A 17,002-nucleotide genomic window follows, 5' to 3' on the forward strand; every position below is an offset into this window, starting at 1 on the left:
AGCCGCCAGGGTAGGGCGGAAGGTGGTCTGTGAGCTATGTGGAGACATCCCACCAAGGGCCCAGGGCTCCCTGGCAAGCTGGGGACATCAGCTGTCTTCTTGAGGCCACCAAAGCCCCGACAGCACCACCAGGATCTTCGCCTGTGAGAGCCTTCAGCAGCCTGCAAAGCGCACGCTGGGTCCAGAGAGAGCCTCTTGGTTCACACACTGCCAGCAGCCTGGCAGGAACCCGGGCGCCAGCTGGAGCCATCCTGAGCAGGGGCCAGGGGCAGGAGAACAGGAAAGAGAAAATGATACCTTGGGAAACGACTCTTTTGCCCTGGGCACCAACAGGTTCCCACACAGGACTTTGCGTCACACTTACTCCTTCAGTCCCTGACTCTGGTCCCCAGCCCTCCGTTCTGGGACTCGGGATGGCTTCTCTATGGGGAGTTAGACAAAGCTCTGCCCTGCCCACGCGTCTGTCTGTGTGGCATCGCCTGGCTTCTCCCCCAAGAGGCGCAGGGAGGTGTTTAAAGCCTTCCTGGCTCAGCACTGAGCTCGGGTCTCTCCCGTGAAGGTCGGCGCTGCCGTCGCCTCCCCTCCTGCTTATTCAGCAGGGCCGCGTTCTGCAGGGCAGCTTTCCAGGGATGGGTTATTCATGTGCAGCAGAGAGGAACCGCTTAGCTGTTTTTCTAGGAATCTGCAGACTGATGGCACAAAATTTTAGAAAAAACTTGGTTCAGAAATAGGTGGAGCTGGAAGCAAATCCAGTTGCCCAGCACTGCCCTGCCCACCCTCAAAATCTTGGCTCCTAGAACCATCACACGAAGCCCAGCAGCCCAAGTGAGAGTTGTAGATGTGGTAGGAGATGCACACACATACACTCACCATACACACACACACAATACACACCAACACCCAGCACTCCCAGTGCCCCCAAAACACACACATATACCCAACACACACAATACACATATACACAGCCAACACACAACACAAAACACTCAAAAACCCAATATGCAATATACACATGCACACAACCACATACTCAAACCCAACATGGCCAACACGCAACACAAAATATCCTAAAATCCAATATGCAATACATACACATACCCAACACACATACTCGAACCCAACATACATCCAACATAACACATACATTCACCATACAACACACATACACCCAACACATATACACACATAGCATATAACACACATACAACACATACAATTCACAAGGCAACACACATGCACTACACACTACACACACAGATAACCTCTATGTTCTCACGGCTCCCCAAAGTGCCTAAAGATTTCCAAGACCCAGAAGTTTTTAGATTCTCCCATGCATGCCAAAGGGAGATGTGGTTCCTGGAGCTGGACAAGGTCCCAGAGCACAGTGAAGTTCCTGCAGCACCGTCCAGCGAGGTCGCCCCTTCCCTTTCCCAGAGCTGCAGCAAGAGGGAGACCAAGCATGGAGCGAAGGAACCTGGGGCTGCGGAGCTACCCCATGGCGGGAGCCCACGTACCTCCTCCGCAGTCCTTGTCGCACTGTGGGCCCTTCGCCTCCACAGGGGCAGGTGCTTCTTTCCTGAGTGCCCCTCACCTCACCGGCCTTCCCCAGACAAGGGTTGGGGAGCTAGAGTTTCTACTTGGGACACCAGGGTCCATGTGGGAGGGCCAGAAATTGCAACGTGATCTCACTCACTTCCTTGTACCTGCTAGGAGGAAGCCTAGCAGACTCCGGTTGGCGCAAGGACAGTGCCCACGTAGACACTTCCAGGTTCCCAGCCCCTGTGTCACTCCACTTGATCTCTCCTGCCACAAGCCTCTCAAGTCCTTAGGGCCTGGGGTCCCAGCCCCTCCCCCTATTTAACAAATGAATCCTCCTCCTGACCACCACCCCATCTCCCCATAAGATGCACCTTCTTGGGTCTTGACAAATTCACTCTCAGCTTTGCTCGGTGCACACAGAGTCGCCCCTCTACCCACCCTTTGCCGGCTCAGGACTGGAGACAATGGGAGGCAAAAAGGAAGCTGTGTGGGCTCGTGTGCCCATGGCTGGAGGGAAGCTGGCCCTAGGCACATCCAGAACCAGGACCCAAATACTCCCAGGCTGCTCACTGGCTTCTTTCACACCACCTGGAGCTGGGCTCCGGGGCCAGCTGGACGGAGGCAGTGAGTGTCTGACTGCAGCAATTAGCCCAACAGTGGAATCCTCAGTCATCACCCAGAGCAGCAGCCCAGGGAAGTGTGACGTAAGCAGTACGCGCTCCTCCTGGTAACACCGCTTTGTTTGCAGACCTTACAAAATCATAATCCTGGCATCTTGGGCTTGGCCCACCTTACAAACTCTAAGACATGTCTTGGGAGCTGTTGTCTGCTGAATTGTGTCCTCCAAAAAGATATTCAGTTCTAATCCTTGGAACCTCAGAATGGGACCTCATTTGCAAACAAGCCTGCTGCAAGCGGAACTCGTTAAGTGAGTATGAGCTCACGCTGGAGGGCGGGCCCTTGATTTAACAGCACAGATGTGCTTAGAAGCAGCAGCAGAGACCGATACCCGGGAAAGTGCCATGCAACAACAGAGGCCGAGGCCAGAGCGATGCCGTTACAAGTCAAGGAACACCAAGGATTGCTGGGAATGCCAGAAGTTCAAAGAGCAGCACAGAGCAGATTCTTCCCCGGAGCCTTTGGAGAGCACAGCCCTGCTGTCTCCTTGATTTTCCAGCCTCCAGGGTGACGAGAGAACGCATCCCTGTTGTGTGAGCCGGCCCAGCGGTGGTACTTGGTTCTGGCAGCTCTGGGAAGCCAGCCCTGCAGCCTAAATGGGTGGTGCCAGCTCAAGCAGATGCTTTACTGTCCCCTAATCTCCTCCTGATGGCACCTGCTTATGCTTCTGCTCATCCCCCTACAAAATGGAGAACTGTTCTGGCTGAGGCATGCTGTGCTCTTCCCTGGCTACTGCCACCCAAGTGTGTGTCTCCTTGGAACGAGGATGTGACACTGCTGGTAACGAATAAATGACTCGGCAGCAGGCAGTGTACCTGGGTTTACAAACACTCCAGGGAGGGGATCCACGCTGGAAACTGCAGCAAGCGCCTGCTCTGAGACGTGGTGAGATTTTTCTCTCAGCCAGCTTGCTAGGATCCTTTGCACATGAAAAGCAAGCTCTGCACCACAGGCTGGACCCACGGAACCATCTGAGAAGAAACACCTGCCATGCTGCTTCCTCTGGCTTTAAGATTCTAGGGGGCACTGAATGTTTTAAGGTAATAAAGCCATAAGTGCTGTTCAGAGATTCAAAATTTGCAAATGAACCCGATAGCCTGAATGAGAGACTGCTGCTTACATTGCAAATAGCCTCGGCCAGCTAAATATAGGACAGTCAATTAAATTTTCATTTCAGACAATGAATAATTTTTTAGTTTAAGTATGTCCCAAATACAGCATGCATTTTTATCTGCTAAGCCTGGCAACCCCTAATGGTAGGGCCACATGTGGGTCCCCATGCTGCACGTTAGAGACGTTGCTGGATGTGAGAGCCATGGGGAAATCCTCTAATGCACTGGCTGCCCGAAAGGCACATTCCAAACGGCCCCAGGAAAGGCTGGCCCGGTGAGCCTACGCTGCAACAGGCCATGCACGCACACAAGGAGAGGACGTTTTGATTTACGAACGGGTGTGTTGAAGAGTGGAGGGAGGAGACTTTTCTCCTCAGCTTCACACAGACACACACACAGCGTGGAGCTGTCCGAATGCTAGGACTAGAGAGAGTATATGAAATCACACACATCAGTTTCGGCACCTAAGTCACTGTTCTTTTCTCTGTGGCTGTAGCAAAACACACAGGAAAAAAATCACAAGATTTGGGGCCGGCACTGTGGCATAGTGGGTAAAGCCACCACCTGCAATGCCAGCATCCCATATGGGCACTGGCTCATGTCCCACCTGCTCCACCTCTGATCCAGCTCCCTGCTTATGACCTGGGAAAGCCATGTAGTTTTCATGATATTAAATAGGCACCTATTTATTACCCAACAACTCAACTTCTGGTTCTTTGCCCCAGAAAATGAAAACATATGAGATGAAAGAATTACCTAAGGATGTTTCTAATAGTTTTGTTCATAACAGGCAAAAATTGAAAACAGCCCAAATATTCAGCAATAAGCAAACTAACTGTAGCAACACAAGATTTCAAAAGTATCATAGAAAGCGGTAATAAGAATCCAATCCAGTTAAGAGTTCTGCTAAGATGCCCACATCCCACATGGGAGAGCCTGGCTGGGATTCCCAGCTCCAGCTCCTAATTCCAGCATTCTGCTTACGTAGACCCTGAAGGACAGCAGTGATAGCTCAAGTAATGGGCTCCTACCCCCCACGTGGGAGACCTGGATGGAGTTCCAGACTCCCCACTTTGGTTGCAGGGGAGGAGCCCCAGCTGGTGCAGGTATTTGGAGAGTGAACCATAAAATTAAAGATAAGTTTCTTTTGGTACAAAAAAATAGAAAATAATGTATCGGTTTTTTCATAATATACATCCTTGAGCTTTCTGAAGATCCTCTCTTATGAAAAAAACCATGTAGATTTCCAAAACATTTTGCACCAAAAGAATTTTACTTTTAATTCCATCTTCAATAACTGTTAACTTTCATGTATTTATTTTCATTTTATCTAAAAGGAGGTGTGACAGAGAGACCAACAGAGAGAGTTCTTTCACTTACTGGTTCACACCCCCCACCCCCATATAACCACAATAGTCAGGGCTGGGCTGGGCTGAGCCAAAGCCAGGAATCTAGAATTCAACCCAGGCCTCCATCATGGGTAAGAGGGACCCAAGTAGTTGAGCCATCAACTTCTGCCTCCCATTGGCAGGGACCTGGATTTGAAGCAGAGTAGCCAGAACTTGAACGTGGCACTCTGATGCGGGATCTGGGCATCCCAAGTGGTCACTTACCTGCCGTGTCACACACCTGCTCTCCCGTGAACTTCTCGAAGTATCTGCTCATTCAACAGAATGCTACTCAGTAATACTAATGCTACTCACTGCTACATTCAACAACATGAATGGATCTCAGAAATATTATGTTAAGCACAAAAAAGCCCAATACCACACAAAAGGTTTTCAAAAAGTTCATGAAAAAATGCATATTATGAGAAAAGTAGGAATGAAGTCTAAATTTCTTGTATCACATTAAACTTTAGTTCCATTTGCCATGAACTTTCTGAAGTCCTCCTATATTATTCCATTTATACAAAGTTCTAGACACAGGTTAAACAATGTTGGGGCAAGAGAAGTCCCAACAGAAGCAGCCAAGACTAACGGGAAGGGGCAATGGCATCATTCCCTAAGGGCACCAATGATACTTTCTGATGGAGAAGAGAGAAGAGTGGCTGCTCCAGCGCAGGGGCAGGGCGGGTAGAGCGAGGCTGAGCACTGAGTGCAACTACACTTATGTAGATGGGTAGGACATATAAGTTCCAGTGTTCCGTAGCGTAACAGTGAAATAGCGCCAACAGTAGTTCCTGGCATCTTTCAAAATAGCTACCAGAAAGGATTTTGAAGGCTCCCAACACAAATGACGAATGTTTCAAACAGCAGTTTGATCCTTAGACATCATACAGTTATATCAAAATGTGTTGCATCCTATAAGTACGTAGTTATGCTGTTCATTGAAAATCATTTTCTAAAATTTCACTGTGGGCCCAATGCTGCGGTGCAGCAGGTTTAAACTGCCACCCACATCACGGGCATCCCATATGAGCACTAGTTCGAGGCCTGGCTGCTCCACTCCGGATCCAGCTCCCTGCTAATGCACCTAGGAAAGCAGCAGCAGGTGTCCCAAGTATGTGGAGCCCTGCTACCCATGTGGGAGACAGGAATGGAGTTCTGGCCTTCTGCTTTGGCCTGGCCTCACCTCGGCCATTATGACCATTTGGGGAGCAAATCAATGAACAGAAGATCTCTCTCTAACTCTGTCTTCCAAAGAAATAAATAAATATTTTGTGTGTGTGTTTGGAGGTGGGGAGGTAATTGGGATTGGATTAGAGGCTGAGGGTAAGAGGCTTAGGATGGCTTTTTTGTTTGTTTGTTTTGGACAGGCAGAGTGGACAGTGAGAGAGAGACAGAGAGGAAGGTCTTCCTTTGCCGTTGGTTCACCCCCCATTGGCCGCTACGGCTGGTGGCCTGCAGCCAGTGCACCATGCTGATCCAAAGCCAGGAGCCAGGTGCTTCCCCCGGTCTCCCATGCAGGTACAGGGCCCAAGCACTTGGGCCATCCTCCACTGCACTCCCGGGCCACAGCAGAGAGCTGGACTGGAAGAGGAGCAACCGGGACAGAATCCGGCGCACCAACCGGAACTAGAACCCAGTGTGCTGGCGCCACAGGTGTAGGATTAGCCTATTAAGCCGCGGCCTATAATAAATATTAAAAAAAAAAAACCTCACTGGGGCCAGCACCGTGGCCCAGTAGGTTAATCCTCTGCCTGCGGTGCGGGCATCCCATATGAGCGCCAGTTCTAGTCCCAGCTGCTCCTCTTCCAATCCAGCTCTGCTGTGGCCTGGGAAAGCAGTGGATGATGGCCCAAGTGCTTGGGCCCCTGCACCCACGTGGGAGACCTGAAGAAGCTCCTGGCTCCTGGCTTCAGATCAGCCTAGCTCCGGCATGGTGACCATTTGGGTGACCTTTGGATGGAAGACCTTTCTCTCTGTCTCTACCTCCCTCTGTCTATAACTCTAGCTCTCAAATAAATAAAATCTTTAACAAAAAAATAAAAATAAAACCTCACTGTCTTGTATACTTAAAATCTGTGCAACTGGTATCACATACACAATAACTCTCTTTAAAAATACTCTATTGGATTAACCCTGCAGTCAGGCTTCCGTTACAGCCACATGCAACCCCTGACCGACTCAGGGAAGAAGCACCAGAGGAACTGATAAATCATCGGGAAATGAAGGAGCACCAGGAGGCAGTGTGTCACCTCTCTACAAGGTCTTTAAAAAAAATAGATTTATTTATTTGAAAGGCAGAGAGAGAGAGAGAGAGAGAAAGAGAGAGAGATCAATCATTGCTGGTTCACTCTCCAGATGGCTGCTAATGGCTGCAGCTGAGCTGATCTGGAGCCAGGAGCCAGGAGTATTTCCCACATGGTCTCCCACGTGGATGCAGGGGCCCAAGTGCTTAGGCCATCCTCCACTGCTTTCCCAGGCCACAGCAGAGAGCTGGATTGGAAGAGGAGCAGCCGGGACTTGAATCAGTACCCATATGGATGCTGGCATTGCAAGCGGCAGCTTTATCCATTATGCCACAGCACCAACCCCTCTATAAGTCCTTAAATCTTCAAAAGTATAGCAACATGAATTGAATTAATCCCACGGTTTAGTTAGATTGACTGGGACAGGTGGATGACTACCAAAAGACTGAGCTTTGAGACAAATCCTGTCTGGGAACAATGGGACCACATGTGCTTGCTTCAAGGGGAAATTCAAGAGCCAGGGGCAGGTGAGCTATCAGGCATTTTCAGGCAGTGTGGGGAGGACCTTCAAAATTCACAACCAAGGCAGGCATTTGACCTAGCAGTTAAGACCCCCACACACCCACACACACGGGAGAACCTGGGTTAGGTCCCCAGCTCTGACTCCAGACAGACCTAGACTGAGATCCTGGCTCCCAGCTTCAACCAGGCCCAGTTCCTTCACCTTGGCCATCAGAGGTATTTGGAGAGAGAACCAGCAGGTGGGATCTCTCTCTCTCTGTCTCTTACTCTCTACTCTCAAATAAACATGTTTTAAAAGTAATTTAAAGAAAAGAAATCCACATCCTGGAAGCCAGGTGTGTGTGCCAAAGGCACAGCATCGTTGGTGTGCACGAGGCTCACCACCTGAGCCAAATTTGCTGGGGGCAGAGAAGGAGCCATTCTACCTGCTGCTTTGATTCCTTCTGTGGCCCTTCTGCTGTTTCTGTCCCTGCCCCAACTCTCAGCAGTTATATACTGCAGCAATCTGGAGTGGACTCAGCACAAAGCAGTTTTCGCAGCCACACAGAATCTTCTTGTGGCAGGTCCCTTCCCTTGCCCATTTTTCACCCAACACTGGGTCCTGCCATCTGGCCTGCAAATCCTCTGTCCCTGCAGCCCGGCCCTAACTGAGGCTCCAGGAACAAATCCTGCAGTTGTCCATCTGAACCACGCCATCCAGAGCAGACTCCAAGTGTGCCATCACATCATTAGCAACATGACCACAGGTGCTAATCTCAAAATATTCTCCAGCACACAACACAAACTCTCTGTCATTAAAGCCCACTGAGGTTCATCGGGCAGACTCCCAGTAAATGCATTTGATGATGGCAATGCTGCTGCTGATGGTGATGATTAAATTCTTGCCAAGGGGCCGGCGCTGTGGCATAGTGGGTAAAGCCGCTCCCTACAGCTCCATCTTCCCATATGGGCACCAGTTCGAGTGCCGTCTGCTCCACTTCTGGTCCAGCTCTCTGCTAACAGCCTAAGAAAGCAGTATAAGATGTCCTTGGGCCCCTGCACCTGTGTGGGAGACTCAGGAAAAGCTCCTGGCTTCGGGTTGGCCCAGCTCCAGCTGTTTTGGCCATTTTGATAGTGAACCAGCAGATGGAAGACACCTCTCTTTCTGTGTCTCTACCTCTCTTCGTAACTCTGTCTTTCAAATAAATAAAGAAATCTTTAAAAATAAATAAACTCCCTCCAAAAGGAGAACTTCTCTCCCTCTCTTTTTAGGTGGAATCACAGATCTCTTGGAAATGGTACCCATCATACCTCAGCTCAGTAGCCAATGGGACCATTTTGGGGGACAATAAATGGCTCTGGTTCAGAGTAATTCTTGTTCTAGACTCTCAAGGATCAACTGGGTTTCCAGCAGCATCCCGTGGGTAGAAGACTGGACTTCCCCACCTTGTATGTCTGGGAGAAGAACCAAGTGTGTGCAGCTCCACCCCTCCATGGCTGTCTCCTCAAACCGACTTGTGCCAGGTTATACATTTTATCAGCCTATTCTGCCAGGTGGTAGGCTGCAGCTTAAATGCCAAATTTCAAAATCCCCAAATTCCAGGTAACATTAGTTAAGAGTGAATCAATAGAGTGATGACTCTCTATGGGGGGGGTGGCACTGAGTAATAGCACTTAGTTAGACTAAGCCTCCACCTGTGGCACTGGCATCCCGTATGATACCGGTTCATGCCCCGGCTGCTCCTCTTCTGATCCAGATCCCTGCTAGTGGCTTGGGAAAGCAGTGGAAAATGGCCCAAGTGCTTGGGCCCCTGCACCTGCATGGGAGACCTGGAAGAAGCTCCTGGCTTCTGGCTTCAGATCAGCGCAGCTTCAGTTATTGCGACCATCTGGGGAGTGAACCAGTGGATGGAAGACCTCTCTCTCTCTCTCTCTCTCTCTCTCTCTCTGTGTGTGTGTGTGTGTGTCTATAGCTCTACCCCTCAAATAAATAAATAAAAATCTTTTTAAGAAAAGAGTGAAGAGACATCCAACAGAATGGGAAAAAATATTTGCAAACCACCTATCTGACAAAGGAATAATATCCCAAATATATCAGCAACTTAAAAAACTCAACAACTACAACAAAAAACTACTAATCCAATTGAAAAATGGGCAAAGGATTTCAATGGGCAATTCTGAAAAGAAGAGATACAAATGACCAACAAATATATGAAAAAATGCTCAACATCGCTAGCCATCAGGGAAATACAAATCAAAACCACAATGAGTTATCTTACCCCCTTACCCCTGTCAGAAGGGCTAAAATCCAAAATGCAGAGAGTAACAAATGCTGGGGAGGATGTGGAGAAAGGGGAACACTTATACACTGTTGGTGGGAATGCAAATTAGTGCAGCCACTGTGGAAAACCATGTGGACATTTCTCAAAAAACTGAAAATAGGCTTGCCATATGGTCCAGCAATCCCACTACACCCAAAAGACATTGATACACATTGTATCAAAGAGATACCTGCACCTGCACCACCATGTTTATGGCAGCACTGTTCACAATAGCCAAAATTTGGAACCAACCAAAATGTCCATCATCATGAATGGATAAAAAATATATATATATATATATGTAATGGAATATTATTCAGCTTTAAAAAGAAATTCTACCACTTGCAGCAAAATGGACACAACTGGAGGAAATAAGTTGAGTGAAATAAGCCAGACCCAGAAAGACAAATATCACATGTTCTCCCTTATATGTGGGAGCTGAAGTTTAAAACAGAAAAAAGAATTGTCTATGTTTATCAGTATTGCTGCAAGTAGAATTTTGTAGAACTTTGTTTTATACCTTTGTTAAAGCAATAGTTAAGAATGTTATACTACTATAGTTTTAATGATCTGTGATTACTTTAAAGTCTACTGTACATGGGCAGAATGGTCATTTTTCCATTCAATTATTGTTTATAGCCATTGTCTATATTCCCACAAACCTAGGGTCTTTTTTTGCTTTTTACTTATTAAACTTCTTATTCAGCAAAGTATTAAGCCTTTGTATTGTAATGTAATTTTAAACTATTTTATCTCAAAAACTAAACAAAAAGAATAAGAAAGAAAGGGAGAAGGAAAGAGGCAGGAGGAGAGAGAGAGGGAGGAGGGGAATGTTATTATGTTCTTAGAATTGTATCTGGAGCCATTGCTGTGGCACAGCAGGTAAAGCCGCTGCCTGAGACCTGCAATGCCAACATCCAATATGGGTGCTGGTTCGAGTCCCGGCTGCTCCACTTTCGATCCAATTCCTTGTTAATGTGCCTGGGAAAGCAGTGGATGATGGCCAAGTGCTTGGGCCCCTGCACCCATGTGGAAGCCAGAAAGAAGCTTTTGGCTCCTGGCTTTAGCCTGACCCAGATCTAGCCATTGAGACCATTTGGAGATTGATCTCTCTCTCTCTCTGTGTCTCTCCCCCTCCTACCCCCCATTAACTGTGACCTTCAAATAAATAAAAATAAATCTTTAAAAAAATTAAATAATTGTATCTAAAAATCACATTGAATCCATTAAAAAGTATTAAAAATTAAAATAAAAAACAAAAAATAAAATAAATAAATAAGATCATTTTGCAACTCAGAAAGAAAGAAAAAGAGAAAGCATTGTTTTGTTGAATTCTAATTCCCCTCAAGCCACGAAGGTGACCCTGGCTGTCCCAGGCAGCTTGGTGGTTTTGTGTGTGTGTGTGTGTGTGTGTGTGTGTGTTTAAGAAGTAAACAGAGCTCTCATCAGTTAGCTCACTCACCAAATGCCTGCAATGGCTGGGCCAGGGCCAAAGGCAGGAACCTGGAACTCAAGCCAGGTCTCCCACATGGATGTCAGCAGTCCAATCACTTGAGCCACCACCACTGCTTCCTGGGAACTACACCGGCATGAAGCTGGAGCCAGGAGCTGGCACCAGGCCTCGAACCCAGATACACCTTAACCAGCATCTCAACCGCCAAGCCAAATGCCCACACGGGTGCTCTTTTTTTTAAATTTATTCATTTGAAAGTCAGAGTTACACAGAGAGAGATGGAGACGCAGAGAGGGAGGTCTTTCATCCGCTGGTTCACTCCCCAATTGGCCGCAATGGCCAGAGCTGTGCTGATCTGAAGCCAGGAGCCAGGAGCCTCTTCCTGGTCTCCCACATGGTGCAGGGACCCAAGGACTTGGGCCATCTTCTGCTGCTTTCCCAGGCCATAGCAGAGAGCTAGATCAGAAGTGGAGCAGCCAGGACTTGAACCGGTGCCCACATGGGATGCCAGCACTGGAGGTGCCAGCTTTATCTGCTATGCCACAGCGCTGGCCACAACACCCAGGCATTCTTGTTGGGAGGTGCTGCCACACTTGTATTCACTAGGGGGCTAATGCATCATCCAACCTTCACTTGAAACACTCCGGTACTGAATCCGCCCCTTGGCTGTCTCTGTGAGGCCACGTGACTTTAGAAAGTTCCACTTGGCATCAAAATGATTACAAATGCATTCACGGATATGGGTCCAGCCGTGGCAAGAGAGTACTCACGAAGGAAGGGGACAGCTGGACAGCTGAAGCCACGCTTAGCTCAGTCGGTGTAGGTTGTCATAAAAGTGAAAACACACACCTTAAAAATCCCTGCACGTGCACCGAGGTCTGCTTCCCCAGGGTTCGGGTTCAGGTTCAGGTTAGGGTTAGGGTTACAGTTAGGGTTACGGCCAGGGTGCAGGCGCCATCTGAGAGCCGCTCACTCTTTCTCAAGTCTCCCTCAGTGCTCTCTTGCTTTGCCCCACAGCAGATTCTATTTGGTGCACCCAAGCATGTTACGCATCCCAAGAGGTTTCTGCTCAGGCTGTTTCCAAGACCTATAAAAGCCATGTTTACATCCTGGAGCTTTTCTAACACTCTCTGGCCAGGTCTTCCCTTCAGGCTGCATGTAACTGCCATGGAAGGCAATTAGGTGGAAGCTTCCTCCCACCTGGGATTCGGGGGCCGGGCTGTTAGCTTCTGCTCGCACTGCGGCTGGCAGCCCCGTGCTGGCCGGCTGGCAGGGAGAGAGAAAGAGAGGAAGAGAAAGAGAGAGAGAGGATTTCTGTAAGGCCAGGTGTTGTCTCCCCCAGGAACCTGGCATGGCCCCACTGAAGTTCATCGCCCTGCAGATCACTGGCTGGCCGCCCCAGGAGGTGGACACAACTCCTCAGCGCTAAAAGGCTGCAAGCCAAAACTACTGATGGCAGTGACATCACTGGGGAACACGTGGTGGCAAGGACGATGTGCCGTGACACAGCACAGCCCTGGCCTTCAGGGAGCAAAGTCACCAAGCAGCCCAGTCTGGGAAGGAGCCTGGCATCCTGCCTGCCGCCAAGCTCTGGAGTCAGGGGCTTCTCTTGAGACATGGTCGGGGGCAGTCCCCATTTTTTTTTTTACCCCTGCCCAGCCCTGTCCCCACCGCCAGTGCTCACTTCCAAGTTTCCTCTTTGGATAAAAGGAATCTTGGCTCCTCCATCACCGTGTTTGTGTGTGCCAGTGATGGTGGAGCCTTAATTCATCCATGGGGCAGTGCTGGGAGGGAGGTGCCGAGTCGGGGCTGTGTGGGACATGGGGCAGAGCCCTCAGGAATGGACTGCTGCCTTTCTCACAGGACCAGGCTAATTCTCAGGGCGGTGAGTTGTCCTGCCCAAGGGGCTGGATTTGTTATGGGGAGAGCCGCTTGTTAGAAACAGAGGCTGCTCCCGGCATTTCGTCTCTCCTGTGTGCACCTGCCCACCAACCATATTCCACCTTGGGATGAAGCAGCACATGGCCCTCCCAGATATGGATGCCAGATCTGATTTCTCAGCCTCCAGAACCACTTTCCGTGAGAAATGACCCCGTCTCGAGTATTCTGTGATGGCCACAGGAAGTGGACCAAGACAGCCGCGTTCCCGGGCTCAGAACCAGGAGTCACACTTTGCTCTCCCTTCCTGTCCTTACTAATCGCCTTGTTAACCTCACTCCTTGAGATGTCCCCTTCCCTGCCCACTGAGTTCAGACCCTCTCTTGCCTTCCCACTGCCCAGTGACCTCCTCGGTCACTTCCTTGCCCCCAGTCTCTCCTGGTGACCACCCACACTATACCCTTCCTCAGTATTTATCTATCACTGTCTTTCAAGAAAGCATCGCCCCCATTGTACACCCAACAGTGTGCAGCTCCTTGTAAATGAAGACCTCCCAGGGCCGATTCTGTGGCGTAGTGGGTAAAGCTGCTGTCTGCAGTGTCAGCATCCCATATGGGCGCCGGTTCTGGTCCCGGCTGCTCCTCTTCTGATCCAGCTCTCTGCTACAGCCTGGGAAAGCAATAGAAGATGGCCCAAATCCTTGGGCTCCTGCACCCATGTGGGAGACCTGGAGGAAGCTCCCAGCTTCCAATTGGCCCAGCCCGTATTTCTTATCATCTATTTCTACACAGCAGAAGGCCTCAGAAGCTAGTAGTTTAAAGCAACAATGAAACATTGATGGTTCCACAGTATAGAAATCCAGGAAGATCTCAACTGGGCTTTCTGGCTCGGGGCCTCTCCTAGGTTTCAGTCAAGGTGTGGGCGGGGCTACAATCATTGGAAGCCTTGACTGGTGGATCCACTTTCAAGATGGCTGATTCCCATGGAGAGCAGTGGGTATTGACTATTGGCAGGGGACTTAGTTCCTCCTCCATGTGGGCTCTCTCTAGGATGCTTGTGCCTCCTCATGACAAGGCAGCCGGCTTCTCCCAGAGCAGGCTTTCAAAACCCAGTAAGGGAAGCGGCCGCATCTTCAATGAGCTAGTCTTAGAGGTCACAGATCGCCACTCCACCTTAACCAGTGGGTCACACATACCAACCTTGAAGCAACGTGTGAGGGGGCTATGCTGGAGAGCAGGGACTACACAACAGCCTGAGTACCAGGAGGCACAGATCAGTGTGTGCCTCCTTGGAGTCTGCTGCCATACTTTTCAACCTTGACTCTCACCTTCCCATCCAATGCAACCCGGCAAAATAGCCGCTAGACATGATCCTCCACTAAAACCCTACCTGCCCTGCGGAGCTCATTCTGCAGCTCCTGGTGGCTGGAATGGGTTCCTCCTCTCCTGGAGCTCTTGGCATCTTTACTTCTGTTGTCACACTCACCACACTCAGGTCGGGTGATTTCTCCAACACATCTGCCTCCAAATACTGAAAATTCCTGAAGTAGAAAATCCAAGACCGATCCATGGTCTTAGTCCCTGACCACTCGGGGAAGCGGAAGCTCTGCAAAGGTTTATTGAGAGTGGCCTGTGCTTTCCTTCCCATGGGGGTTACTGGCTGGACTAACTGAAAGGGGAGACGATCTTTCTTCCAGCACTCTGCATTATTCAGATTTTCATTCCTACAACACCTGTGAGGAGCTTCTTGGGAAGAGGGAAACTTCCTTCAGCTTTTGGAGGTTCACAGTCTAAGATCTAGCAGTCACATTGGTCTGGCACCTGATGGAGACTGGCAGTGGCAGAGAGCATGAGAGGGATGGTCACACAGTGAGCCAGAAAGCAGAGAGACACAGCAAGCACACTCATCCTCCATTTCTGCGAGTCTCTCTCTATTTAAAGCCATCATGATTTGACCACAAGGATACACCCTAACCCTAGCAACCTAATGCAATCCAATCACTTCCTACAGCCCCACCTCAGATACCATAGACCATGCCTCCACCACCAACTATTCCATCAACTAATCCATCAACTACTATGTTAATCCATTGAGCCTTAACAAAAGACTTCAGGGTATAAACATCTCACAGTGGGAAGCCAAAGCCTGTTCAAACCATAACACATTCACACCATGTGACAGCTGTGGGGTATGAATGTGAGCCTTGCTTTCATGGAGTTCTCAACCTTGTGACAGTAATAAATCCTTACAAATGACACCACATTTAAAAATATTCCATGGGGCCAGCACTGTGCCAGCATCCCATATGGGTGCCGGTTCGTGTCCTGGCTGTTCCACTTGCAATCCAGCTCTCTGCTATGGCTGGGTAAGCAGTAGAGGATGGCCCAAGTCCTTGGGCCCCTGCACCCATCTGGGAGACCTGGAAGAAGTTCCTGGCTCCTGGCTTCCGATCAGCACAGCTCTGGCTATTGCAGCCATTTAGGGAGTGAAACAGCAGATGGAAGACCTCTCTCTCCCTCTCTCCCTCCCTCCCTCCCTCTCATTGTCTGTAACTTTAACTCTCAAGTAAATAAATAAAATCTTTTTTAAAAAAATCTCTATTCCAGCCTTGCAGACACCTTTGTTGCTGGCAGCCGTGGTCAACCCCACTGTGATCTTCGACATTGCCATCGATGGCAAGCCTTTGGGCCATGTCTCCTTTGAGCTATTTGCAGACAAAGTTCCAAAGACAGCAGAAAACTTCCATGCTCTGAACACCAGAAAGAAAGGGTTTGGTTACAAGGGTTCCTGCTTTCCTATGATTATTCCAGGGTTTTCGTGCCAGGGCAGTGACTCCACACAGCATAATGACACTGGGGGCAAGTCCATCTATGGAGAGAAATTCGATGATAACTTCATCCCAAAGCATACAGGCCGTGGCATCTTGGCCATGGTAAATGCTGGACCCAACACAGACAGTTCCAGTTTTTTCATCTGCACTGCCCACAGTGAATGGGTAGATGGTGAGCATGCAGCCTTTGGCAGAGTGAAAGAGGACATGGGTAGTATGGAAACCGTCGGGTACTTTGGGTCTGAGAATGACAAGACCAGCAAGACCACTGCCAACGGTGGGCAGCTCTCACAGATCCGATTTCTGCTTTATCTTAACCACTGGACCATTCCTTCTGTGGCTCGGGAGACGCCCTCTATCCCATCTGCTCGTGACACCCTGTAATTGCACTTGCACTGCAGTTCTTGGGGTTCCATGTTTTCCCTACTTTCCCTCCAAGTTTAGCAGGATTGCAGAGTTAAAGTCATGCTATGAAATAAAAATGTAAATAACAACAAAAAAAACTCCATTCCATCAACTCAACGTGTTAGAATATCCTGAGAGTACAGTTTTTCCTCTGTATGCACAAAGAGTTTGTTCTTGGACCTCCACAGACACAAAATCCATGCATGTTCCAAGTCCCATTTTTGCAGCAATTTAGTATTTGCACAGACTCTACATACAAGCTTCCATATACTTTAAATCATCTCTCGAGATTACAACACCTAATAAATGCTATGTAAATAGTTGCTCTACTACACTGTTCAGTGGATAATGACAAGAGATGAAAGTCTGTATACGTTTAGCACCGTTGCAATTTTCCCCAAGGATTTTCAATTTTGAATCTGTGTATGCAGAACCTACAGATACAGAGGAATTAATATAAACTATTTATTTATATACTTACTTATTTGAAAGGAAGAGAGACAGAATGATCTCCCATCCACTGTTCTATTCCCCAAATGCCTACAGCAGGCAGGGCTGGGACAAGTCAAAGTCAAGAGCCTGGAACTCAGTTCAGATCTTCTACATGAGTGGCAGGGACACAACTGCTTGAGCTGTCACTGCTGCCTCCAA

At 48.9% G+C, this 17,002-nt stretch overlaps 1 protein-coding gene across 1 annotated transcript; it reads left to right on the top strand.

Moving 5' to 3' along the window:
- Positions 1-1,459: 1,459 nt before the first annotated feature.
- On the top strand, positions 1,460-16,330 carry LOC133762127 (peptidyl-prolyl cis-trans isomerase A-like). Its single transcript, XM_062195186.1, has 2 exons — positions 1,460-1,565; positions 15,723-16,330. Exons 1-2 carry the CDS (start codon positions 1,460-1,462, stop codon positions 16,328-16,330), a joined length of 714 nt encoding a protein of 237 aa, XP_062051170.1.
- Positions 16,331-17,002: the final 672 nt, after the last annotated feature.

The sequence above is a fragment of the Lepus europaeus genome, chromosome 6 (assembly GCF_033115175.1).
Source record: "Lepus europaeus isolate LE1 chromosome 6, mLepTim1.pri, whole genome shotgun sequence".
Classification (NCBI taxonomy): domain Eukaryota; kingdom Metazoa; phylum Chordata; class Mammalia; order Lagomorpha; family Leporidae; genus Lepus; species Lepus europaeus.